The sequence below is a fragment of the Ambystoma mexicanum genome, chromosome 2p (genome assembly GCF_040938575.1).
Source record: "Ambystoma mexicanum isolate Mex_15411 chromosome 2p, UKY_AmexF1_1, whole genome shotgun sequence".
In the NCBI taxonomy this organism is placed as follows: Eukaryota; Metazoa; Chordata; class Amphibia; order Caudata; family Ambystomatidae; genus Ambystoma; species Ambystoma mexicanum.
This window is the reverse complement of record NC_090923.1, coordinates 510,237,572-510,264,675: the sequence shown is the minus strand read 5'-3', so window position 1 is coordinate 510,264,675 and position 27,104 is coordinate 510,237,572. Positions and strand designations below refer to the sequence as shown.

At 50.2% G+C, this 27,104-nt stretch overlaps 1 protein-coding gene across 5 annotated transcripts in view; it reads left to right on the top strand.

The window, feature by feature from the left end:
* The window catches only part of ATG7 (autophagy related 7), a 2,414,869-nt gene that overhangs the window by 829,937 nt on the left and 1,557,828 nt on the right, over positions 1 to 27,104 (top strand). For all 5 annotated transcript variants that reach the window (XM_069643921.1, XM_069643925.1, XM_069643922.1 and 2 more), the window contains one exon: positions 11,648 to 11,738. In XM_069643921.1, the coding sequence (XP_069500022.1) occupies positions 11,648 to 11,738 (91 nt within the window). The remainder of the gene's footprint in view (positions 1 to 11,647; positions 11,739 to 27,104) is intronic.

The following is a 27,104-nucleotide window of genomic DNA, read 5'->3' as shown; positions in this document are numbered from 1 at the left end:
AAGGGTTAGACTCCGGAGGCTGTGTGAGTGGTTTTGGGCTGCATTGAGACACACACAGAGCACTCTAGTAATTCAAGTTAGACAGAAGGTGTAAAAAAACATACAATTATGTATTAGGCCTTTAAACACGCTGTAAGAAATGAAAACCTTTGATAAGTATTGTCACACAACTACTACCTATACACATACATGCATTCACTTTTGGACGTTCTGATAGCAGAACACCCACACTTTACCTTTATAACACTTAAGTAATTGTAGGCAATGTTAAAAGCAATACTTTAGGCAACTGTGCATGGTAAAGTAATGGAAGACAACAGTTAGCAATTTAGAATCTGTTGAAGACAGATAAGTAAACTTAATGAAAATAGAACATCCCCAAGAAAACCTACATTTAGGTCCCTAATTCTTAATAATTTCTGTCCTGCTTGGACAATTGGTCCAGGTGTCCAAAATTCTCCAGTCTCACAAGATTCACTTTGCAGGTGATGATCACTGTGCGATTCTCGAACAGAAGTTGCTGTTAAAGAGCCAACGGTTGTAGGTAGGTATTCCAGAATTAGAAAAGCAAGATAAGTAATCCCACCACACTATGGGAAGCCCAGAGTGTTACGCTAACCTGGACCCCACAGGGGTGTTGATCGGACCCGGACAGCTGCGGTCTCCTTCAATGTGATGCGTAGGTCAGAGATGACTGTCTGGACTGACCTTCCTATTCTAGTCTGCTGGACCCGAAGAAGTATTTTCCTGCAAGTGGAGACAGGGATTAACCACCTGTGGGTTTTAGTGATGGCCTCCCAACTGTTCTCGCTCTCCCCCACTAATCGCCTCCGATACCGATATCCCCTTAGTAACCTCACCTTATGTTTGTAAAAGATGAGCTCTCCATCCTGCGTGTCTTGCAGGGGCGCGTAGATACCAGTTACTTCACTGGTTTGAAGGCATTGGGAGAGTTCCGGTAAGTATTGCCTCTGAAGTCCCTGGCGGGATTGGTAAGTATCAAGTTCAAAGAGTTCAATGTGCCCGATGTTCACTCTTGTCGCCTTCCTTCCTTAAGTTGCAACTGAGTTCGTGAGAAGGTCTCGTAGCTGCTGCTGGCGTTCAGGTAAGAGTCTGTGTTACCCAACGCTGTCCAGTAACTATTGCTTGCGTTAACGTGTTGTTTTTCTCCCTCTTTACAGATGCGGCATATGAAAATGTGGAGTGTTATGGAATAATACCGCCGGTGGTAAGTCTATGGTGGTAAGAGGTTGTATTTGTTGATTCCCTTGGCTCACCTTGTTTTTTCTTGTGTCCCCTAGGTGCCGGATTACGACGAAGAAATGAGGGCGACAGTGCTGAATCGAAAGATGCTGTGAGAACTGGTGAGTATGGCGCTGTGCTGGAGCTGGCGAAGCGACGCGTGCAGGACTGATGTACTTTCCAGGTCCGGAGATGAAATGGTTCTGGAATTAGGTGAGGAATTTGAAATAAGTTTGTTTTCTAACCTTTTCCTTTTCTTCTTCTTTATCCTAGGAGCTCCGGATTCGAGGCGGGCGTGGCAGAAGACTGGATGCTGGCTGCAGGCACGCGGGCGTGGCAGAAGACTGGATGCTGGCTGCAGGCACGGTGAGCGTCACGCTGCTGGATGCAGAATAACGCGAAGCATGTGCTGCTGGTCGGGTGTGGTTTAAATAGCCTCCAAAGTAGTTCCAGGTAAGAAGTTCCCTAGAGCCACGCCCGAGTAAAAAATAGTCCCTGTAACAAAATAGTCCCATCCAGGCCTCATGTAGGCTTGGACTCTTTTGCAGCATGGTCTGCATCAGGTAAGTAAAGTCTATGAGCCTGGCGCCTATGGCGCCAGGACTGATTTCTATGATGAGCCTGGCGCCTAAGGCGCCAGGACTGAACCCAGACAGCCCCTAGCCGGGGCTGCTGAGGTTTAAACAAATGTCTGGATGCCTGCTCCCGGAGCTGAGGGCCTTGGTCCTGATGCCAGGGGGTAGGCATCAAGACACAGAGGGGGATCTTTGACCAGACCACCATCTACAATCTTAGTTAGTCAAGGGTGGGGATATAGTTAGGAATGTATGTCCACGTAACCCTACAGCGTTACACTGATTTCTTTGGCAACCACTTCAGGGGTTGCAGAATCTGCTGGGCCCACATACTTCTGGGCTTTGTCTGGTCGAGGGGCCGCAAGTGTGGAAGTCACTTTCGGCGTTGCTATTGAGTTGGCAGTTCCAGACTCTGGAGAGAGGGTACTGGAGACTGGACAGCTGAACACCATTGGCACAACACGATGGAGACCTCCACAGAGTAGTTGTCCTCAAGGGACCTCAAGACACAAAGAAGGTGATTTGCAGCTGTCGGGTCACACAGTCCCATCAACACAGTCGGGTGGCGACAGGTGATCCTCATGTCAAGAACAAAGAACAGGCTCTGCATGGCTTCTCTTCAGCCAGGAAGGCAGAAACTGAAGGAAAAGGCATCTTGTCCCACCAAGTTGGAGATCTGCGGCGAAGTTCCAAGGTAAACTGTGCAGCTACGTAGCCCAGGAGCGAGCTGTGTGTCCACCAGGTGGTCCAGGGAAACCCCAGAAGGCTCAGCAGCCTCAGATCCTTGACCATGGGCCGGGACAGGTTGTTCCCACTAGTCCAGGGGTCGAAGCATCAGCAAGGGCCTTCTGGGGAACTGTAGAGAGTGGCAGGACTTGGCTCGAGGCGGTAATGCTCAACTGTAACTGTTGTCCTTGGGTTGTCAGCAGGCTTCACATCTTCGAAAGGGTCTTGATGATGATGATGATCGGTTAGATGGCTGTAGCAGTCCTTTTTTTAACCTGAATTTGGACCAGAGGTGCCCACAAGCCCGCCAACGATAACGATCTGCACCGTTCAAACTGGCAGGCAGTGTCCAATCATGGGCAGTCTCTGGCCAACACATCTCCCAGCAACAGACACACTTTGGCCTGGATGTGGACTAGGTCCAGCCCCCTCATCTAGCCACACACATACCACCTCTTTGTCCGGGAAAGTAGAGGCTATGCCTGGGAAAAGGCTTTCCATATATGGCAATTCCAGACCCGAGAGGGCAATAGAAAGCCAAGGCACAAAATGGTCAAAGGACAGTTGAAAATCCCAAGGCACAGACTTATTAGAGTATATGGTACTCTAAGCAACATTGCGGCTCATCATGAGTGTGATGTTAATACAGCAGTATTTCCGTAACTGCTGGGGTGTCCGGTGGAATTATCTTTGTATCACGACTTGACAGGAGCATGCAGACAATACCAGCGGTACCGGTAATACCGTCAGGCGATGTTACTGCCAAAAATTAGTATCCAGTGGTATTACCGCCCAGATACGACAGTATTACCGTTACAGCCGACACAGCCGACTGTATTACTGCCAACTGTAAGCGCGGTGGTGGGCATCTTGAAAAACAGAATCCACTCTCAATCTCCCATTTCCTGTTGACATCCAGACACCACAGTTAGAGAAAAGGTCACAGGAGAAGGGAAAGGCACAACTACCAAAAGTTAGGCTACGGAAGCAGAGGTTCAAAGAGTGGAACTCAATGTCCGGGTGGATGAAGCTGTGAGCCACGCTGGAGCAAGCAGCACAAGCCCTCCACTCAGAGGAAGGCTACTACATGGTCCTCGATCAGGGACAAGGTGGTGGCTGTAGGCATCATTGCACATGATTCTGAAGACTGCCAAAAAACATTGGAACGACCTAAAGGCCAGGGTCCGCAGCCTCATACCCCACCAAAGGAGGGAGAGTGCCGCCACAGGAGTTGGCACTGTGGGACCCCTTACCCTAACACCCTGGGATGAGAAGGCCACATTGAGGGGATAGGAGGAATCGGGAATGCAGAGGCTGGTGCAGCAAACCACAGGGATTGCGTTAAGGCTATCAGACTCCACAAATATGTGAATTTACTGTGCCAAAGCATGCTTCCCCCAGCATAGAGGAATGGGCAAACATGGCAATCAGTGCTATTGCACAGTGACTTACATGTACATGTTGAGGTTGTAAAATATAGTAATGCACATGCACCATAGTTGAAACATGTATGCCAACACATGAAGGGGCTTGTGTTCCATGAGACCGTGACGTAAATGATTGGCGTAACAGCCCTGCTTAAGGCTTTTTTTTACGTCTTTCAATTACATCACAGATCATACTCAGTCATGTGAATGGCAGCGAGGGGCTGCGGAAAGGAAATTGCATTTCCGCCACCTTCCTCTCTGCCATACAAGGGCTGATGCCTCTGTGCCGGCATGGCTACCATGCCTGCTGAGATGATGGCCATTCTTGCAAGGTCTTCCTGCTTCATGCACCAGCATAAAGCAGGAGGCCTCCATAGGGACTCATTGGACACTGACCCTGCAATACGAGCATGGCAAATGGCGCTCACAAACAAAAGTAAAAGCTGCCTGGCATCCAAGCATGCCAAACAGCGCCCACTCACTTTGCACTTGTATGCCACCCTTTGCCCTTTACATTTGCACCCTGAAGTGACAATGACAGAAATCTGGCGGCGACGAGCTACTTACGTCACAGTGTAAACGTAACTGCTGCTATAGCGCTTTAGACCACAAAACTAATTTGGCCAACATGAGCCCCAGAAACTTGAGAAGCACCTATGTATGTCATGATAGTCCATGCTGGCAAGTGAGCCTCTAGGGCCCCCACAACAACAAGCAAGTGAAGCAGGCGAACAGGCAATGTGTACATGCATGGCCATGGACACCCTCTGTCGGCACTTCCTCCACCTAGTATTAGCAGCACTCATTGGCCTAAAACCAATCATGGCAATCAAACGAAATGTGTTTATGTAGGAGAAACCCAATGTTGCATGAGTGTCTTGCAAGCCCACTGACGTGTATGCAAAATGACTGACTGCATGTCATTATCCACAAATTATCCACCCAACTGGTATACAGCCCATGGATGGCGATGAGGCCGGGGCTCTCCACTGCCCTGGACACCACCACTGCTGCCACTTTGTCCACATCCACCCCTGCACAGGCTGGGCCCGTAGGCAGCGGGAGTAAGAGCAGGAGGAAGGCAGCAAGACCAGAGAACACCACTGCTGTGGCAACTCTGGCAGGTATGGAGGAAAACACCATCCCCACATCAGTGCCCAGTGCCCCTCCACCGACCATGCAGGTGGCATGGCAGATGCCGATGCTGCCACAGCCACTTGTGATAAACCTGAAGTTGTCTCACTTACTAATCCCCAGGGATCTGTCATACAGGTGGCTAGGACACGGCTATCGCTATTGGATCCAGTTCCTGGGGGTGGACCAGTGAGGTAGGATCCCCTGGAAGGGGGGAGGGGGGTCCTTGGGGAGCGTAAGTGGGACACCGACAGGTGAGACGCTGTATCCCCCTTCTTAGTAAACCTTTTCCCCATCCTACCCTGTAGGATGCTCACTCTACCCTCCCACCCCATCTTTAACGACACAAACACTTTCGCATACCATGAAAGACGTCGGACAAACACCAAAGCCATTTACCTGACATGTCGCAACGCCAGGGTTAGGCAAAGTCAGACAGTTGACGGTAATAACACATACCTGATGGCCCTTTAGAACTGATTTTCTATCCTCTGGCCCGGTGGACAGATGTATAGAAGGCCAACCTATATTGTGACAAGAACAACTCTGGGAAGCTGTAGCCAAACCAGTTTAGGTAGCAGTGACAGGCAGTCTAGGCCAAGTTTTTCAGAGGGGGTGAGCTTGTAAAGGGTCCACTGGCCACACAATGGGAATCACAGATTACACTTAGATAGGATGTATACAAATACAGTTATTTAATTATGGCCAAAACACTCTATAGAAAGAAGACTACACGCCGGAAGACGTATGACACAAAACTATCAAACCAAATACATATATACATTCACTTGGTAATAAGGCATAATTCAAATCAGAAACTCCTGCACAGGAAAGGTTAGACAAGTATTATGCACAAAAAGGTCCGCCAAGATGGTCCCTATCTTAAATTGTCCAGACCGAAGTTTGTATTTGTATTTTGTATTTTATTAGGCTTATATAGCGCTTTAGACCAAAGCGCTGCACATATAACAACAAGAGGATACCATTAACGTAATAATAACAGCAACAATAGAAGCAGTACAAACATGAATCAGTCAACAAAACAGTATGTAGAGCAATTAGATGAAGGGAAGGGGAGAGAAATGGAGTAGAACTATGCAAAATAGGGAAGGAGGGAGGTGGGAGGAGGAGGAAAGAAAAGAGGCATGAGGAGGGGAGAGAGAAGGGTGGAAGAAGGGGAGGAAGAGAAGGGGGAGGGGGATCATGGCGTGGAATGGAGAAGAGAGACTTAAGAGACGTGCAGAAAGAGGAAAAGGTGGGGATAGAGCGGATTGCGAGAGGTAAGGAGTTCCAGTGGAGGGGGACCAGGAGTTTGAAGGAACGGAACCGGGAGGAGGCACAAGGGGAGGGAGGAACAGTGAGGAGGAAGTGGTCAGCGGAACGAAGTGAACGAGGGGGGAGCGTAGAAAGAGAGAAGAGAAGAGAGATAAGGGGGAGAAGGTGCCTGTGGCCTTGTGCCCAATAGTTCAGGATACAGTTCCACAGAACTTAGGATGCAGGAATAAATACAGGTAGGATCTCTGGGGTCAAGTGAAGGGTTCTTAGGGTTAGGGTTCAATTTAGACTAATGACCAAAAGTTGCCCCAACAGTCGGATGTCTTTCACAAGCAAGCTATGGCAAAGCCAAAAGTATTAGAATTATGCCCACTGACTTATAATGGGAGTCTAGGGGTAGGTTAGAAACTCTGTAACTTTCCCCCCTCCCCCGTACTCAGATTCTTCCCCAGACTTGGCAGAACAAAGGAAGGGGTTGCAGGTTCGAGCTGATCTCCGGTTGGTGTCTTTTACTGTTGCAAGGAATCTTGGTCGAAATGCAGAAAAACTAGATGCAACACCCCTCTCAGGACTGCACTCCGGTCAGGTAAGCAATTTTCGGATGGTGGTCACAGCGCACAGTGATGCAAAAGGACTCAGCAGCCGCGGTCAGACATTCCCTTCTATCCCGGTCCCCTTGATGCTAGGATGCCGAAATTCCAGAGGGGGTAGTCTTGCAGGGCCAGTTGAGGATCCCCCAAGTTTCAGTCCAAAATCCCGTTCGGTGACGCCGGCAGCACGGTAGCTCAAAAACAAAGCTGGTCAGCCACAGGACGGTTCCAGGGCACTACCGAAAGCTTCCTTTGACAGGGCACCGAGCAGACATTGGGAATGGATTGGTCCCTCCACCCCAAGAGTCGTAGCTCCTTCGCAGGACTACTAAAGATCAAGAGCACAACAGGGCTCCTCCAGGACAGCAGCAGAAGTTGGTTGCTTGCTCTCCTTCAGTCGGGTCTCAGGTCTCTTCGCAGGTCTATCAGCTGGATAGGATATGTTGCTCCTTCAGGTTTCTCCAGGATCTCTGACGAATGGGTGCAGGGTTCCTCTTCTTATCCTAAAAGCCAGGTAAGAGCTGAAACTCCCACTTGCCAATATCAGGACTAGCCCCCACACACACCCCAGCAGTGGTCCAATCGGGACCAAGGGCGGGAACATTCATGCATACCACTCAGACACACTGAAACCAGCTTGTGAATTGGAGTCAGACAGACCCAGCCCACATCCTGCCAGCAAACACACACGGCCCTATAGTAGCCCGCCAAACACTTCTGCTTTCCTGGACATTGGAAGTCCTTCTAGGATTTTCCTGGCTTCTGACACCAGGAAGAAGGCTAAAGAACAAGATGGCAAAAGAACAGGTGAAAAATCTCGTGGCTTGGCCATGATTGACCAGTAGCCACAGTTAGTAGCCAAACGCTGAATAGCTGAAACGAAAATCCCCAAAAAGTGGCGAAAAATCACTACTGCCACCAGCCTAGCCTTTTAGCACACGTAGAGTAACCAAAAATCCTCTGAGTTTTAGTCTAGGGCAAAACAAAAATGCACCCCATTGTACTACAGTGTAAGCTGTTGTGCACAATGATACAAAGTTACCACAAGTGATACAAAAGTAACCAAAGTAGTAACCTAGTAACATGACTAAGGGAAACAATGTTTCCCAGTACTGATAGCCTGAAGGAGGACCTATCAGTTTCGCCATAACATATGAGCAAATGCCAGTGCAGTTGTACTGCAAAAAGTATAGGTGAGAATTGAAAATAAAAACAAAACGTTTGGGGGTTCCATAAAGATGGAAGGAAAGGTGTAGTAAAGAGAAATAGTTCCTAACACTTCCCCACAGGGATAAAATGTGGAGCACGAGAGCACAATACGAGCAAGGCAGACCTCACGACGAGAGCTAACTCAGCACAGCAGTTCAGGAGGAGGAGAAAGACGGCGCGAATCGAAAGAGTGCCAAGGAGAGAAGTGGCATTGCCCTTTCCAACCGAGGCCTGTGCAACCTCAGCAGAAGGAATCGTAAGACTGCGAACAATAGCCAGCGTGTGTTGCAGCAGATGTGAAAGGTACACTGGTTCCTCCTCCGCTGACAATCAAGCCGGGGAGAGATGCTTGGCCCCATATTACCGGCCTTGACTCCAGAGACAAAAAAAAGCCAATCGGTTCATCACAGCTGGTGTGTCTAGGGGAGAGCCGATAAGAAACCGAACTGTGTAGAACAAAAGTGGCAAGCGGCTGATTAAAGAAAGTACAAAGAACTGCTAATATGCAAGGGGAAAGCCAGCATAGAAGAGTCAAGCACCACGTGGGTGCATACGCAGGAAACTCTGGGTGATTACCCTGTTGTTTAACCACAGTTACCAGAAGCCCTTGAGAGAAAGGTGGTAAGGGGGTCAAAGTGGTCATACAGGGGTCTAGGAAAATCCTCTGTACAGTCGAAAGCCTTTGCCCGACATATGACTGTGAAGCCAAGGAAAGTGAATCCCATATCGTAAAGTTGGCAAGAGTGAACCCAACCGAGGGAATGCCGAAAAAAAGGGGGCCAAGTCTGAAGTCCCGATTAACAATGTGTTGACATGAGTGAACCCGGCAGAGGGATGTCCACAGTGAACTGTTTAAAAAGACAGAGATTTGTGAATGACACAAAGAAGATTGTTGAAAGCCATAGTTTTTCCGGCAGAGGGAGGCTAACAATCGTGAAGGGTTTGAGCCCGGAAGAGGGAGATCCAGGGGTGAAAAGGAAGCACCCAAAGTGCAAGTAGGAAGGAACTTTGGTTTGTTCTTTTGTTGAAAACATCAGGTCCTTCAAGGCAAGAGACGTTTTGTCAAAAAGGGACTTAACCACCAACGGCCCTGATAAGCTGAGAACGGAACTGTTAGCTCGTGCTGGGAAAGCTCAAGCATGTGCTGTGCTTCAGGTTCCTACCTTGTCCCGTGCTCAAAACGTGGGGAAGGAAGACCGGACTACTGCATCCTGACTTATTATTTGTTAACTTTTCTTCCCACACTCTTTGTTTGTATTTAGCATAAGGATTGGCCCTTTTATTTGACATGATGCCACTAGGACTGCCTTATTATTATTTGATGGTCATAGCTTGCTCCCATCTTAGATTTATGCTTAGATTAGCTGTTTTTCCAACCCGCATATACAATACCCTTGAACTATGACCACTTGTGTCTGTCTTTACTGTTGCCACCATCAGTTCCTTACACACTCTACAGCCGTCCCTTGTGGCAATCCACGAGGCTGCAGTCCATGCCCCGGCACACACACATCGGGGCACTGGCACATCCTCCTCACCACCATCTTGTGTCACAGCCCCAATACTATCCTGACACAGGCAACGACTGAACCACTGATGAGGAGGAGGAGGACACAGGCTTCCACTCGCCCTATCCCTCCCAACAGCCCAACAGATATGCCACAACGCAACATGGCAGCCATTTGGGAACGGCTGGATGCCATAGAGCAGCACCATGCCTCACTGGAAACACTAGTGGTCCAGCAGGTCGAGCACATGCAGGCCATGAGGGACTGCCTACAGGGATTATGCAGCAGGATTTTCTGTTCCCTCTGCCAGGCCATCGCTGCCATCACCACGGTTGGGCAGAGGATGAGGGAACATACAGAGAGAATGTCGTCCTTTGCACAGTCCCTCAATTACTTCATGCTGCTGTCTCTGCAGCATTTCCGGGGCCAGGGGTCTGAGCCCTTCAGCTCAGTCACCCCCACAGAGGGATCCCTGCCCAGCATCTCAAGGCCCCGCTCCCAGTGCCACCTAACATCTAAGGTGCAGGCATCGGTAGTGACTTGTAATGTGGACATTTGGTTCACAATCACATGGGAGGGTGTGTTGGGGAGGGGGGAGGTGGGTTGCGACTGTTTGCTGGGTAGGGTGTGTTTGGGAGGTGGGTGGCGATGGTGTGTTGGGGACGGGGTATGGATGGAGTGGGTGTTCTCACATATGTTAATTAAATACTAGTTCACTTGAAGCAATGCTAGGACATTCCTTATTGTTTGCATGTGTTTAATTCATAACCTGACTATATACAGAGGTGCGTAGAATGTGAATATCAATGTACTCCGAAACAATTGTCCATCAGTTCTTGCCGAACCAGACATTCATCCCTGCCCTCTTCCCGCTCACTGCCTAGCAACACACCACCCGCAGGTAGTGAGTCGTCCTCTTCTGGTGGTGGCACGTCCGCATCAGGAGGCCAATGTTGTGCAGCATGGCACAGGCAAGAATATTTGTCTGACCTTCTCTGACCTACATATTAAGTGCCCTTCAGTCCGGTCTAAGCACCAGAAACAAGCCTTCAACAGGCCAAAGGTCTGTTTGATGCAGAGCCTGGTCCGGACGTGTGCCTCCCTGTAGGCCACCTCCTGTGGCGTCTTTGGATGCCACACAGGTGTCATCAGCCATGTTAACAGTGGATATCCAGAGTAACCTGCCAGGGCAAAGGTCATAGGTGTCTGTCATACAGCATTGTGAACGTGTTGCCGTGACAATCACGGAATGTTGATATACACTCTGGGCCTGCATTTTAAAAGTATTGTTGCACAACATGATTTACCATCACAGTACTTGCATGTGGAGTCATTCGCTATTGTGAACATTTGCTTTGTCGTGAAACACCATGCACACAGCTCACAGCCAACACTTGTTGCTTTTAGGGTCTGTGATTGTCATGGCAGAATGCCATGGTGCCTGTGTTGAGCCTGTGCTTTGCATTGTGGTTCCTGTAGTCCTGTGTGTTGCTACCGTGTTGGGGCAATATGCATTGGTCACTTACTACTGCATTGTCAATCATGTCAAATTCATGCAGGTTGTATGCTGTCATGTGTGGGGTGAGTGGGCAGGTCCTTTTCGGTACAGGGCCTTGCCAGGGCATGCATTTATTCAGTTGTGGAAATCCCCCGCTCCCTCACATGGTATTTTACTGGTGCTGAGAGATCAGTTTGTGTGTTGGCACTTGTACTCACCCAATATCCATGTCCGCTGCCCTCTGTGCCTACCCATGTATCCAGCCAGTGTGCTTTTCTGCAGGACCAAGGCATCGTGGGTGGAACCAGGGAAGCGAGAACAGCAGTGCGTAATGAGGAGGTCAGGATCGCAGGTGACCTGGACATTCGGGGAGTGATAATGCTGAATTTCAATATTTTCCACTGAATCCATATTGATTGGTTAGTTTCAGTACAGTGTTTAACATTGGTTTATCATTCTTTAGATTGCCCAAAGGCTGTTGGTTGGGAGAAGAATCAGAAGGGAGGAATGGGCCCAAGAATGGTGAATCTCAGTGACTGCATGGACCCAAAAAGGTTTGTAATGTGAAAGAAATTATAGAAGTATCAAGTTCAGAAATCCTTTACATTACTGCATTTTGTTCCATACATACGCATTATGCACTGTGTTGAGTTGCCAGAATTGAGGCCACACTATATTTGTTTTAAAAGGTTTTATTATAGTCGGGTAAGTGTTGGGATGCCCATCTATCTAGGATATGCTTTCTAAAACTAAACAAAAGGTTGGAGGAAGGTCAAAACATTAAGTTGTCAGATTTTCTATCTTGTCTGTATAATGGTCTCCCCCAGGCTCCCTCACTATTCTCTGTGCTATAGCGCCTTGCCACGTCTTAGATTAAAAATAGTCAACAGGATTTAGCGTCCAGAATAGTTTTAGTTCAACTCACAGTCTAAAGGGATATAGCCCTCAGCTTCTTCTTGGTTCAACTCATAGTCACTGTGATATAGCTCTCAGCCACTTCTTGGCTTCAGGTCATCTTTACAGGGATATAGCACCTAGGAAGATCTTTGTACTTCAGTGTAGGGGGGCAGTGCCCGGCCTACTTCTACCTACTCCATAGATCTTGTGGCAAGCCCTCATAAGGGCAATAGTGCCTCACTCAGTTTACTTAAGGAATTTAGTGTCTTGCGCTCTCTCTCTCTCTCTTTTTCGATCACTTTCTCTCATTCGCCGTCTTTCTTTCTATCTCCATCTCTCCCTCTGTATCTCCCTCTCTCCCCGTCTCCTCCCCCTCCTCTTTCAGTAAATGATATCGTCTCCATCTCACTAACAAGAATGGTGTAGTCCCTCTCACACTTTCAGTAACTTGTCCCAGTTCCCAAGATTGACTCGGGCCTTCCACTGACCTTCCTGGATGGTTCCAGAGGTTCTACAATCTCCATTCCAGCCTGTCTGAATGGTAATGCAATGCCTTGAAGGGACTGAAGGTGTGCCTTTGGTACATTGGCCACAGTACTCTTTACCTGCCTGTATTTCCCTGGCAACTAAAAACTGGATTGCACATAATCTTCGGTTCTCACTATCCCAGATGGGCTGCTGTCAGGTGGGATTGGGCCAGTTTCATATGGAGCATTGCAAGGATTCGGGAACCAATAGCTTCTATTGGGTCTTTGCATTGCCTTACAGATTTTGTTTCACCCGATACACTAGCCCATTCTGGTCCATAGCACAGGGTCTCTGGTATGTCAATCCATCTTTCTCATTGGTCAAAGTATCAAAAGTGCTCAAGAGAGCCAGGTCATGTGTATACAAACTCCGGGAGAGTGCTTGAGTGGTGTCATCCAAATGGGAGTCTTGGATATGATTATATGATATGATATAGGTTATTTATAACGCATTTAATACCCAGAGTTTTCTAAGCGTGGACCTGGGGATCGAACCTGTGTTGCTCAGTGTCGTCTTGCTTCCAAGGCGAGCATGTTGCTACTGAGCTATCCTCCCGAGACCAATAGGATCATAAGTGTAACCAAACCCTTTTATCCTGCTGCCTGTGGGTGCCATATTGGATACCTCCAGGACCTTGGGGAGCTCTACTTTTTCACATGTAATGTGTGTTATTGGTTGTACAACCTCCCTCTTATAGGGAATTACCAAAGATGACTAGCAGTGTCTTCACAATTTTAGTTGATTGCTCTGGTCCTAACATCTTTAGTATACCTTGTGGCCAATCCTGGCGTTTGTGCTATTCTGTTGTGGGTACAGAAGTTTGTAGATATGGGGGAGAATGGCTGCTTTCTGTGGATGCTTTAGTACATCTGTCTTCACTAAACAGAAAGTAGCATGCTTCCTTGAAAGATGTCCTAGGAAGTTGACCTGTTTGAAAATATATCCATATTAGTAATCCTAACGACTGGTATCTGGTTCTTTGTATAGGTGTTGCTAAGTGTTAGGAACGATTTTCTTTTTCATATTGTCTGCACCTTGACGTGACAATTTGGTGCTAAGTAAGGCCCTCATCTGTGCTTCCTGTGTTCTGCTCAATTATTTATGGGGAGAATAATCAGTACCTAAGACTTTCAGTACTGTCTCCCTTAGTGGAATTATAGTTAGTTTTAAACTGCACAAATCACCTTACTTTGAAATGTGGTTGAGATAATGTGTATCCCTATAACTGTTTCTTTTGCAACTTTACTGTTATCCAGGCAGGTCTGGTGGCAGAGGATATTTTTCTACCGCGTTTTTTCTTTGCTCTGGTGTACTTTTGCATTTTACTGCATAATGCTGAGTACCATATACTCTAAAATGCCCTAAGAGTTTTGCGTATCCTTTGGCCATTTTGTTCCTTGGCCTTCTTCCTACCCTCTCAGTTCTGGAATTGCCATATATGGAAAACTGTTTCTCGGTCAGAGCATCTAGTTTCTTGGACAAAATGGTGGTCTGCGTTTGTGTCCGAATGTGGGGGCTAAGTCTTTCTGGACACATCCAAGCCAAAGTGGGTCTGTTGCTAGGCAGATTAGGTAGTCAGTGGCTGTCCGTGATTGGACAGCCCCTGCCAGCTTGAATGATGCAAATCCTTACCATTGCTGGGCTTGGAGGCGACTGTTAGGGAGAATTCTCCGAATGTGCTAATTTCCCTTACCTTTTGAGAACCCAAGCAACTTTTCTGGATTTCTAGAATTTGATTTTTTACCTGGAAAGAGTGTGAGCCTTTTTTTCCCCACTCTCATGTATTTTGATGTGTGTTTTGCTTTTGTGTTCTTTGGTTATGGAGTTTTAACACAACTCCATAGGCATCATCTTTTTCTGTGTGTCACACAGCACCTTCAATGCAGTGGCACAGGGGTGTCTTTCAGACTCCCCAAGGTTTAAATACCTTCCCTGGGACTGACTACTGTCTCCCAGGGCCCGTAAAGTTAAATTGACTTTACTTGTCTCTTTAAATTTACTGACCCAGCACCCACTATCTTACTATAGAGTGCTGGAGGGGTTGCCTAGCTTCCCCTGAGTCAAAACACTCATGTAACAGTAAAATGTTACCCTTTCCTACCTATAATGGCTGGTGGCAGTGGTCTAGATAAAACTACCATGATCTTTCCCTACCGCTTACAACGGTAGCTAAAAATCGGGTCAGCTATGTTTTTCAATATGGCGTCCAAGACCTATCTGTAAAAACAGACTCCGGTTATCTTTTTTCGCCATTTCTTTTAGGAAAGCTCCTTCTTGTGTTTGTCTCTGCGCGCCAAACCAGGTTTGGTCCCTTTGCGGGCTTCAATTCTGAAGCCCTCCTCTGGCGCCTCAGTGCCTGGGGTGGACAGGATGTGAGGGAGGTGCCCGAAGCTCCCTGTGCTTAGTCTCCTAGGAGACCTGAATGCACTCTGGCGTGATTGGCCGGCTGGCTGTCCGACAAGGACAGCCACCATGCTGTGTGAGTGACAGCCAGGCTGCAATGAATGGGGGAAAATTGTTTAAAAGCAGGTCTCTGGGACTTGGAAAGCAGAGTCGACCACTGGAACGAAAGAACCGCTGCTGCAACTCCTGGACGACCAGTGAAGCCCTGCTGCAGGTCTGAATTGCCTGAAACTCCGACGACAGAGAACCCCTTCAAGGTTAACTTCTTCCCTTGAGTTTGGTGGGAACAACCAACTCGCAAGCCACCTGGACACCGTCCTATTCTGGTCGAATTTTCATCAGAGTACTGTTGAAACCGGATAGCTACAGGGAAGGAAACCAGCTTGTGGACTTTAAGGCACTCACACCTTAAACCAACGTCTTGCTACAGCTTTTGGCCTCTTACCTGGGCAGTGCAGGAACCTCCCGACGTCGTCCTTCTTGTCCCCACGACTGAAGCTCAGGAACAGCGAGATCTGCTCGAACTGCCAGGACCAACTGCCTCAGCTACAGCTTTCTTCATTGACAAGGTACTGTGCAAACGCGGTCCGGAAATCTTTTCGGCCATCGAGAAAGTGAGTGAAACTTTCCTCAACTATGAAGGCTTGTCCTTCCCTAAACATTCGTCAAACTTTTCGCCTAGCCAAATCCTTTAAAAATCAGTGGCAAAGACGTAACCGTTATCTACCAGAACTGTGCTATCCTATACAAAAGACTCTGAACCATTGACTTTGGCCCAGGCCTATTGAGAAGAATTGCTGGTTGTATTTAAGTGAAACCCTTTGCCCTGCCTATGAATGTATTTGGACTGTCTATTCTTATAACCTTGTCTTTTCCCTCCTTTATTAAGTATCTGAAGTGCCATTTTTCTCCCACTTCATTTTGGAGCTAAACGTGTTCATTTACTTACCGGTTGGATTTTTGTGGTGTATTAGTGTGTGATATTGAGCTGCTTATGCTAGAGTAATGTTTTATAACTTACTGAGTAAATAAATGTATATTCTTTTACCAGGAACCCTTGAGTACGTGTTTACTTGAATCACTGTATTGGTGGGTCCTTTGTGTAACTTGTTCTACTGCTCACTTAAACTCTTGAAATAAGTCTGGCTGCTCAGCCATCGCTACCACTTTACTGTGTAGTACAGGCTTGTACCAAAGGTGAAATTGTGCTTACACTTTTACTCCTAATTGCCTGTAGTGTTCCCCAAGGGTACTGCAGGTGATTCTGCCTAACAGCGACTCCAGTCCAAATCCTGGATAAAAGGAGGAATCCAGCCATTCAATAGGACATTGTTTGAGCCTAGACCCCTATGAAGAAGTCAAGCCCACTGACGACTCTTGCAGCTTACCAGCATGCAAGTCCCGGTGAAGACCTGCTCCTCTCTAATGACCTCCAGAAGGCCCTCGTCAGTGCTTCGACTCATGCTCTGGTGGGAACAATCTGCCCCGACCTCTGCTCGAGGATCCATACCTGCTGAGCCTCCTGAAGTATCCCTTGATCACCCAGCGGACTGACCAACACTCTACTGTGCTAACTTGTGCACCTGACGCTGTTCTGAATCCAGCACTGGAACTCTGCAGTTCATTTTATGGGACAAGCCACCCTCCCCTGCAGTTGCTGCTTTCCTAACCGAACAAGTCCTGTTATTTGTTCTCGCCACGAGGATCACATGTCGCCTCCTGACCACAGTAGTTATTGCTACAACTGGTCTTCTTTGTGTCTTGGCAGTCTCCTGAGGTTGCCTTTTTAGTGGAGGCCTTCATCCTGTTATACCAAGGGTGTTCTGCTGTAAACTCTACAGTACTGTTTGACAGAGCACTGAACTGCAGACTAGCCAGGCCTAATCCTGATGCTGAAAGTGACCTCTGCGCTCCCTACCTCTGGACCTCCCTCGATTGGACAAAACCTACAAGTAAGTGGGCCCCTGGAAGTGGTTGCTGAGGAAATCAGAGTAATGGGTGTTGGGGAGAATTCTCTCTTTAGGCTGAATTTCCTAACCTAGTGAGTCCCCCAGCAGCTTTGCTGGATTTCTGGAGTTTGTTTTTTTCCTCCTGCCAAGAGTGAGACTCTTTTTCTCCCACTCTTGGACATGATTTACGGTATTCCTTTGACTGGTAATGTGTTTTATGGGCTATAGGGTCCTTTACTCCATAGGGTCTCATGTGTTTTTCCTATGTGTGCTACACAGCACCCTCCGTGCAGTAACACAGGGGTGTCATAGTGACACCCTACCATAGACTCCATACCCTGGGACTGACTACTGTCTCGCAGGGCATGTAAAGTCACCATTGGCTTTACTAGTCCCAAATTATTAACAGAAACCAGTACAAACCATCATATTGTGGACGTACTGGTCGGGGCAATTCGATTGCCCCGGGGTCTGTTAGTCGAGGGGGCACGTCTCCGTCCCCCCTGATAGAGTTTTGGCTGGTGGCAGTGGAAACTACTTTTTATATTCGACCGTGAATATTTTCCTATGGGATTTTCCCATTGTTCGAGGCTACCAACTTTAATTATTTAATTCTCATAGCCTCGAACATACCGCCGGTTTATTTAATTAATATTAATTCTCCGATTGGTATTTTTTGCCAAGACTCGATTCTAAAATGGCGTTTGTGTTCTCTTCTGTGACTCCAACCCAAGTCGAGCCCTTTGTTCCACTTTTTGGCGGGCTTCTCCACAGAGCCTCCAAAAGTGGTGCCACTCTGTCTGGGTACCACAGGGGGTGTAGGAGGGGGTGTAGGCACCCTGGACTGAGTTACCTTGGTAACTCAAGTCGCACTCTTGTGTGATTGGCCCAAGTGGTGAGCCGACCGGCTCACCACTTAGCATGTTTGAGTGACAGCTAGGCTGAGTGAATGGGGGTTTTCTGCATAAAAGCAGGGCTTTGGGGACTGGAACTTCAGAAGTCGCCACAGGACCTGAGAATCCGACGAAGGAGAAGCTGAGCTGACCTACCACGACACCACCGGTGGAGCCCTGCAGAACCGACTCACCACTTCCCGACGACAGAGAAGATCTCCCGGCTGGAGAGGCTTCTTCCCCTGACTGGTGGGCACAACCAGTTTACCTTTCTTTCTTCGCACCCCAGCCTGGTCTGTGGTCGAACTGCCCGTGCCAAGCACCTCGGCAGCCGAATAGCCACTCACCACTGAACCGCGAATCACCAGACCGCTCCTTGTACCTGAGAAACTCCGCGGCTGGTTTCTTCCCTGGCAGTGCAACGGACTCCTGTCTTCCTCCACGACGAGATCCTCTCTTCCCCCAGACGAAGCACCGACTTGCATCCGCTGCCAGGAACAACTGCCCCCGCTGGAGCGTTCTCACCACTTTAAGGTACCGTGTCCGCCAGGCCTCCCTTTCTAAAGATTGCTACAAGGTAATAATAACCCCTTAACCTTCTGGACTGGGCTGGCCGCCTTGACCCTCTAACTGGTCCCTTTCTTTGGTCCAACTAATTTTTGAACCTTTACAAGACTTTTGTGCACTGCAACCGTGTGACCTTGGACACATTTCGTTTGGATCCTCTAAAAGTGGGTCCGGCCTCTTGAACTCTAACTTCACGGTTTTACTTTGCCTTCCTCTCTTGTAATGTTCTGATAAGTGTTGGGATCTGTTTCAACTTGTTCTCTGCTCTTCTCTCCCTTTTTAAAACGAACTATTAGAGTGCCATCTACGTTAAGCGCTCACCGCTGTCTGAAAATTAGTGGAGCTTTACTTAAGACTTGTCTAATATTCTTTTAAGGGAGTGTATATCTTTTAGTGACCGTGTTTTTGAATTGCTTACTATTAGTGCCTGTGTGTGTGTTTTTCTAGATGTGGTTTTAAATAAATAATTATATCTCTTTAACACCAAGCCCTGGTCAGTGTTTACTTGTCCTACTGTGTTCTCTTGACCTATTGTGAATACTCTGTATACTGCCTAACTCTTCTTGAGGGAAGTCTGACTGCTCAGCCACAGCTACCAAGTGAATCTGTGTGGTACAGACTGCTACCAAGTGGGTTTACTGCCAAACACCTATAGTCCTAAATCTTTTGCAGTGGTCCCAGAGGGAACTGCACAGGTTTCTGCCTAACAATGGGAGTGAGTTTGCACACTTATTCCTATCCCCCCACCATGTTTGAATTGGCTCTGTTACTCAAGGACAGGCTGTGTCCTTAAGATCTACCCATTGAGGTGCAGAGGATTCCCGCCAACCTCCCTATTATAGTGTGGACCCGGGTGTATTACTAGCATGGCAGACAAGGCCAAACACAACACTCTAAGATGTGAGACAAGATATGGAATGAAGATTTTTCATGAGAGCTTGATGGAAAATCTTGATTCTATTAAAGACACGAAGCAAGCATTATGCTTCTTTTTCCAGCATGGGGTCTGGCATGGATTCACATGCTCATGAATATTCCCCGTCGTCAGGCTGGGAATCCTCGGTACAGAAAAAAGAATCAGTATCAGTTTCGTTTCTGATCTGTCTTTCCTAGTAGTAACCAATCACTGATCTCTGGGTCATACTGCCCACAGCCAATGACTGCCCTCTCCCCAAGCCCCGCCTCCGGCAGCCATCCTCAGATTTTTACCGCACGTTCAAGTGTTGGGAGTCCTCGTGCTATAGCGCTCGAGCTTTTGCTGCGTTTTCGTGCTTTTTCAAAGAGAATTTCTAATTTTTCGGTTAAATTGAGCCTCAAGCTCCACCGTCTTTACATCCGATCAACGGGGACCCGTTTCGGAAGTTTCTACTCCCCTCAAGGGTGAAGATTTCGTTGAACAACGCTTTTGGAGGATTCCAGAAGTTTCTGAGGCCTACCCCGGACATGGCCCAGGAGAAAGGGAGCTTGATGCCCGGGAAGCTGTTCAGGGCCTGCCCTGGATGCCAGCTGCAGAACGTGTTCAAGGAAGATGAGCATTCCTTATGCCTCTACTGTCTTCACAAGGACAAAACGCACGTGGAGGAGGACTGTGCGTTTTACTGGAACATGTCGAAGCGGACCATGAGGGACTGCCATCTTCGTCTCGCCAACTGGGTGGAGGGAAAGAGCCCGTCGGGTGAGAAGAAAAAGAAGAAATCTGAGCGGTCTTCTAAGTCCTGTGAGGGCGCCCCAGCGACGGGAGCCCAACAGAAGGCTAAGCACTGCGAGTCCACGGGCACCGCAACCGCCGAACGGTCGAGCTCCTCGGCTGCCATTCTTAGCGCCATTGACCACGAGCCAACGCTCTAGCTCGGGTAAGAGGAAATCCGAGAACCCGGCCAAGTTTCTGGAGAGGCCCCAGTCGATCTTGAAGATTTCGGCTGATGGGGAGCGAGGCGGGGAGCCCTCCCCAAGGTGAAGGCCACAAGCACGCAGTCGGTGACTAAGGCCTTGATTCACCCAGCCAAGGCCTCTATCGAGGTGGTCGCGGCAACCCTGGCGCAGCCTGCGGAGGTTACACCTGTGGTAGCGGCCTCGGGGCCCAGAGTCTCCCTGCCACCTCGGAGGGAGGCATCTTTCAAGCCCATCGAAAGAACCCCCACGAAGCCCCCGGCAGAGAAAGAGGGGGGGGGCAGGGGCCGTCATGGATTCAGACACAAGCTCTGAGGAGGAACTTGTCGAAGTCCCTGAGAGCCACGATGCGGGCATGGAGGAGGACCAGCCCGTCGAGAGGCATCCCTACAAGGGGGACGACGGAAGCGACGGCGGCGCCGACAGGACCCCAGACCAACCGTTGCGCCCGTTGCAGCCAGTGCCGCAGGACAACTCGGCGGCCATTTTGATGGCAATTCAATCCTTATGCTCTGAAATAAGGACTAGATTGCCTTTACCCCCGACAGATGAGCCGGAGCCAGGCCCGACGGAGGAGCCAGGGGCAGGCCCGTCAGGAAGTCCACCACTCAAGAGGAGAAGAACACATCCTCCTGCACCCTTCCAGCCCTTGAGGCCTGCTCAACCCTCCTCCCCATCCACGGTCCGCGGCGATGACATGGACACGGGCACGGACACGGCCACAATGGGCACGGACGACGAGGGTGGCGACATCGGGGTGGACCTGCCATCGTCCCCCCCCCTCCTCCTCGGGCTTCCCCGCCCGATGAGATTGGATCCTTCCATGCGATGATCTCCAGGGCATCCAAGCTTTTCCAGCTCTGCCCCGAAGAAAAGGGGAGGGGTTTCTCTATCAACGTTGAGAGACCAAGAGGAAGGCTCTCCCTCCTCAAGAACCCGTCCACGACGCCGGCAAAAAGGGACCGATACGAAAAGAAGTATTGGGTCCCCGATGCGGCCCCTCTATGCTTAGAGCACAGCCGACCCTGGATTCATTCGTCTCGGCGGCAGCCAGGAAGAAGGCGGGGGGGGGGCATTGGCATCGACTTCACCACCGGACGGCGAGGGAAAGAAGCTCGACGCGATGGGACGACAAGTCATCACGTCGGCGGCTGCGATTAAGGCGGCCACCGCCCTGGCTATCGTGCAAGAAGGTGAGGTGGCGTCGGACCACGCCATAACTGTGGCGACGGACATCGCTGACACCGGTTTCCGCCAGTTGGGCAACTGTGTTTGCCTCAGACAGCGCGGATGGCTTAAGGCGACGGATTTCCGCCAGGACGTACAAGCCAAAGTGTTGGACATGCCCTTCGACGGGAACAACCTGTTTGGGAAGACAGTCGATGAGTCCCTGCAAGCCATCAAAACGGAGACAGCCCGGGCCCTGGGAGTTCTCCAGCAACGACGGCTGTCCTTTCGGAACACCGGAGGCAAGCAAGGGGTCTCCAAAGGTTCCTGCAGCGGCTCCTCTACCTACCGTCAAGCGGCCCGTTCCTCGTCGCAGGAGTCCTATAGAAGACGGCGCAAGTCTGGATGTTCTGCCATCGTCGCCAGGGAGGTCAAGGCGGCAAGGCAGGACTGAACAGACCGTGGCGCCAGGGCCCCCACCGAAGCACCCCAGTGGGAGGCCGGCTGGCGAGGTTCGTCAGCGTGTGGGAGTCCATCTCCACCGACCGTTGGGTGCTGGAAACCCTGGCCCAGGGGCACACCCTCAAGTTTCTAAAGAAGTGTCCTCGTGTGCCACCCGTGGCCAGGAAGGAAAACCACGTACCCCAGCTGCTGCTGGAGGTGAGGGTGATGCTCAAGAAAGGTGCCATCAAGCTCTTCCCAAAGAGACTTCTGGGCTCCGGGGTCTACTCAAGATACTTCCTCGTAAAGAAGACAGGAGGTTGGCGTCCCATCCTGGACCTGCGGCGACTGAACAAGTACATCAAGGCTCAGAAGGTCTGGATGGTCACCCTCCAGCACGTGCTGGGACAGCTGGCGGAGGACGATTTCCTGTCGTCGTTGGACTTGGAGGATGCCTACTTCCACATCACCATTCTAAAAGGACACCGGAAGTTCCTCAGATTCATGGTCAAAGGACGGCACTACCAGTTCAAGTCCCGACCGTTCGGATTAAAGTCGGCACCCAGGGAATTCACCAAGTGCCTAGCACCGGTGGCGGCGTGGCGGCGCCTGCAAGGGATCCACGTTTATCCCTACCTGGACGACTGGCTCATCCGAGCAAGGACAAGGGAGCTCGCCGTAGAACACACAGCGAAGACCGTCCAGCTACTCATGGACCTGGGGTTCTCCATCAACTTCCCCAAATCCCACCTGGTCCCTTCGCAGGTCGCCCTGTTTCTTGGAGCCAAGCATGACACAGTGGCATGGCTGGCCTCGCCGTCCGACGAAAGGACGAAAGCCATCCTGGGCAAGGGGCAACGCCTGCTAGCCACGGACGTAGCCAGGGTAAGATCCATCAAATCCCTTCTCGGGATGATGTCCTTCTGCATCTATCTGGTACGCCTGTGCAGACTTCGAATGCGTCCACTGCAAGAGTTCCTCGACGCACTCTGGATCCAGGCGACGGGCAGCTTCGAGGACAGGATACCGCTCACCAAGACCTTCCGACGAGCGATCCGGTGGTGGGGCACCCGCACTCATCTGAAGGCGGATGCAGACTTTCAGACCCCAGCTCACCAGGTAACGGTGATGGCGGATGCCTCCCTGGAAGGGTTGGGAGCGCATACCGGAGATCTCCACGCGAGAGGCCTTTGGCTCCCGGAGGAAAAACAGCTTCATATCAACATTCTGGAGCTCTGTGCAGTGTTTTGGGCCCTCAGGTCGTTTCTTCCATCCCTCAAGGGCAAGGTGGTGTGGATCTTCACCGACAACACCACCACAATGTTCTACATCAGGAAGCAGGGTGGAACCAGATCCCCAGCCCTGTCCAAGGAAGCCCAGGATCTGTGGCACTGGGCCATCGACCAGGGGATGTTTCTGGTACCCTTTCATCTGGCAGGGATAAAGAACACTATCCTTGACTCACTGAGCAGGGAGCTGCACTCGTGCCACGAGTGGGAGCTATGCCAGGATCAAGTGGATCGACGCTCCAGGCTGTGGGGCAGACCCCAGGTCGATCTCTTCGCGACGGCGATGAACTCCAAGTGCCAGAGGTTCGCCAGCAGGTTCCCCCAACCGAGGAGCATGGGCGATGCTTTCTCGTTCCTCTCGGACAACCTGTTCCTCTATGCTTTCCCGCCGTTGCCACGGCTACTCCGGCTCGTCAACCAGCTCAAGAGGTCCCGGTGCAGGACGATCCTCGTCGCACCGGCGTGGCCGAGACAGATCTGGTTCCCGGACCTTCTGGACTTATCGGCGTCCCCACCAGTCAGACTGCCCGTGGACGCGGATCTTCTCTCCAGAGAAGGAGGCGCCATTCTTCATCACGACCCGAAGTCGCTGAACTTGCAGGCCTGGCTCCTGCAGCACTAGAGTTTGGAGGATACGATATACCGGCCGACTGCAGAGAGGTTCTTGCAAAGGCCAGGGCGTCCTCAACTCTCAAGTGTTACGGACACAAATGGAAGAGGTTCTCTGTCTGGTGCCGGGCACAGAAGATTAACCCTCTACGGATTACGGCCCCTCAATTACTGCCGTACCTACTGTCGTTGGCCAAGGCTGGACTAGCTCACGCCTCCATCAAGATACATCTGGCTGCCATCTCCAGATACACCAGGACAACAGGACGGGTGTCCTTGTGGTCTCATCGCCTGGTGAAGGAATTTATGAAGGGACTATTCTGCTCGTGCCCGCCGGTGAGGGCCCCAGCCCCGGCATGGGAGCTCAACGTGGTGCTCACTAGGCTCATGGGGGCTCCTTTCGAGCCTATGCATACGGCACTGTCGAAGTTCCTATCGTGGAAAATAGCTTTTCTTGTGGCCATCATCTCCGCACGGCGCGTGGGAGAGATTCAGGCCCTATCTTGAAAGCCTCCATACTTGACTTTTCACGACACAAAGGTGGTGCTCAGGACGCATCCCTCCTTCATGCTCAAGGTGCCGTTGGACTTCCACCTCAACGAGCCCTTGGTGTTACCAGTTTTCTTCCCGTCGCCTTCGTCACCGGCCGAGAGGACTTTGCACTCACTGGATGTAGCAAGAGCGCTCAAGTTCTACGTGGACGGCACAAAGAGTTTTCAGAAGACGTCACAGCTTTTTGTGAACTTTGGACCTGTGAATCAAGGGAAGGCTCTCTCGAAGGCTTCCATTTCCAGATGGCTCTCCGGCTGTATCATGCACTGTCACCGGTTGGCAAACCGACCGCTGCCCGGCCGTCCGAGAGCCCATTCGACCAGAGCGATCGCTGCTACCACGGCGTTCTTGTCTGGTGTGCCCCTGCTGGACATCTGCAGGGCTGCTACGTGGAGGTCGACGCACACCTTCACGAAATTCTACTGCGTCGATCGGGATTCCAGGGAGGAGTCCAGGGTCGGCCAAGCAGTGCTGCGCAACCTGTTCGCCTGAAGGGCCTGGTGAGGAGGTAAGAGTTGCTTAATGTTGAGTTTATGTATTGCTTAATGTTGAGCCTTTTGCCACCTCCCGTGGTTGTGCATGTGTGTACTGCTATGTAATCTTATATTCAAAAGCATGTGAATCCATGCCAGACCCCATGCTGGAGAAGGAACAAGTTACTTACCTGTAACTGTTGTTTTCCAGCATGGGCCTGGCATAGATTCACATGTGAACCCTCCCGCCTACACCTCTGCGGCTCTTCACTTGGTCATACTGCCACTTTACGTGCTACCAAACCTGAGGATGGCTGCCGGAGGCGGGGCTTAGGGAGAGGACAGTCATTGGCTGTGGACAGTATGACCCACAGATCAGTGATTGGTTACTACTAGGAAGACGGATCAGAAACGAAACTGATACTGATTTTTTTTCTGTACCGAGGATTCCCAGCCTGACGATTGGGAATATTCATGAGCATGTGAATCCATGCCAGAGAACAACAGTTACAGGTAAGTAACTTGTTCCTTCTTTAATTTTCACTCAAGTAGCGAACTTTAAACAAACAAATAAACGTTCTTCTACATTTACCATGAAAACTATGGAAAAACATGTAGTCCCTTTCTTAACACGCAACCATGTCCTCATATCTGGACCTTCTCCCGGATAGAGCTGCTCCTCTTTCTTCGATGCCAAGCTGCTCCTCTTTAGCCGCTATTCACTTTCCATCCATCTTACGTTTTGCTGTTAGTGGAAAGTAAACCTCTTTCGAATGGATTGTGTCCTCCAACGTATTCCACATCTTTGACATGTAATGTCCACAGCTTTGTACTTCGGAAACTTTTTCAGTAGATGGCGTCCTGCGTCGATGGTGTCAGCGTCACTGAATGTTATAAATAGGACGCACAGCGCCCTTAGCCTCAGTTCTGTTTTTTCCGCAAACATGTTTGCTTCGGAGACTCGGCGCGCCTCGTTCTTTCCTCGTGAATGTCTTCTTCTTCGACCCCTCCGACTTCGCGGTCTGGCTTCAAGACTTGCCGGGACTACAAGTCTAAGATGTCGATTACTGACCTGCATTGCATTTGCTTGTGGTGCTTGGGCGAGAGTCACGACACCGACGACTGTACAAATGCCTGTCGCTGACTGCTAAGGCCTTGCAGGAGCACAAGGGGAAGCTTCAGGTAGGTGGGGTTATAAACCCAGTAAGTCCCATAAATATAAGTCAAAAGGCATGTTCCCTGACGATTCGAGGGGTGACCCTCCGCGTCAGAAGGAATCCCGGGGATCTCGGTCCCGGAGTGGTTCGCGCCATTTGTCCTCCTCGTCTCTGCATTCTAGGAAGCGCTGTCACCGGTCGCCTTCCCCATCCTCCTCGGAGGATGGAGTCGCGAGGAAAGTGGCTTGTCCAGCAAAGTCATCGACTCCCGAGGAGTGGGCTGCCTTCAGGGAGCAGATGTTGGCGATTTTTCAATCTCAGTGCACAGTTCCGTCCGCGCCTTCTGATGAAGCCGGCAAGGAACGGTCTCGATCCATGGCTCGTGCGCCTTCGGGCTCGGATCCTCAGCGCGATCCTCATCGGGAACCATCGAGGTCCCGTTCGGACAAGGCTCAGGATGGTTGCAAGAGATGTGCTTCCAGGTCTCGGTCCTCATCCCCAGCGAGACCGCAGAAACCTGCTAAGGGCTCGAGGTCAGCGTGACTCTGTCGGCGCTGTGTCCGTCGGATACGGACGTCGAAGCTTTGCCTTCGTACCAGCCCTCGGCGCCGTCGGCACCATTCTCGACGTTGAAGCCGTCAGTGCCCTCGACGCCTTTGGGGCCTTTTGGCTGGGATTTGCCATCGGAGGCCCCTGGTACAGTGGATCCTCCAAGGAAGGCTACTTCCAAATCTGTACAGCCTCTTAAGGACTCCAGACCCTCGGCTGTCCCGAGACAGGACTTTTACTTCCCTCTGGATGACATCTATGAGGAAGAGGAGAGGTCGGATTTACATTTTGACCCTTTTGAGCCTGATGTGGCTCCTGTCTTTTTAGGGGAGAGTCAATTGGAAGAGTTAAGGCAATCTCTTCATGATGCCAGTGGCTTAGACACTTCTCCTGAGGTGGAGTTTGGCAGGCCTGAGCCTGGGGCTCATGCTGAGTCATCCTACAGGAGACCGAAGCTTTTATTCAGGATGACTTGACGGATATTCTGGATCAAGGTCCGTCCTCTGACCCAGTATTACCTTTTCATCTGACCTTGCAGAAAAGGGTGGCGGCTGCT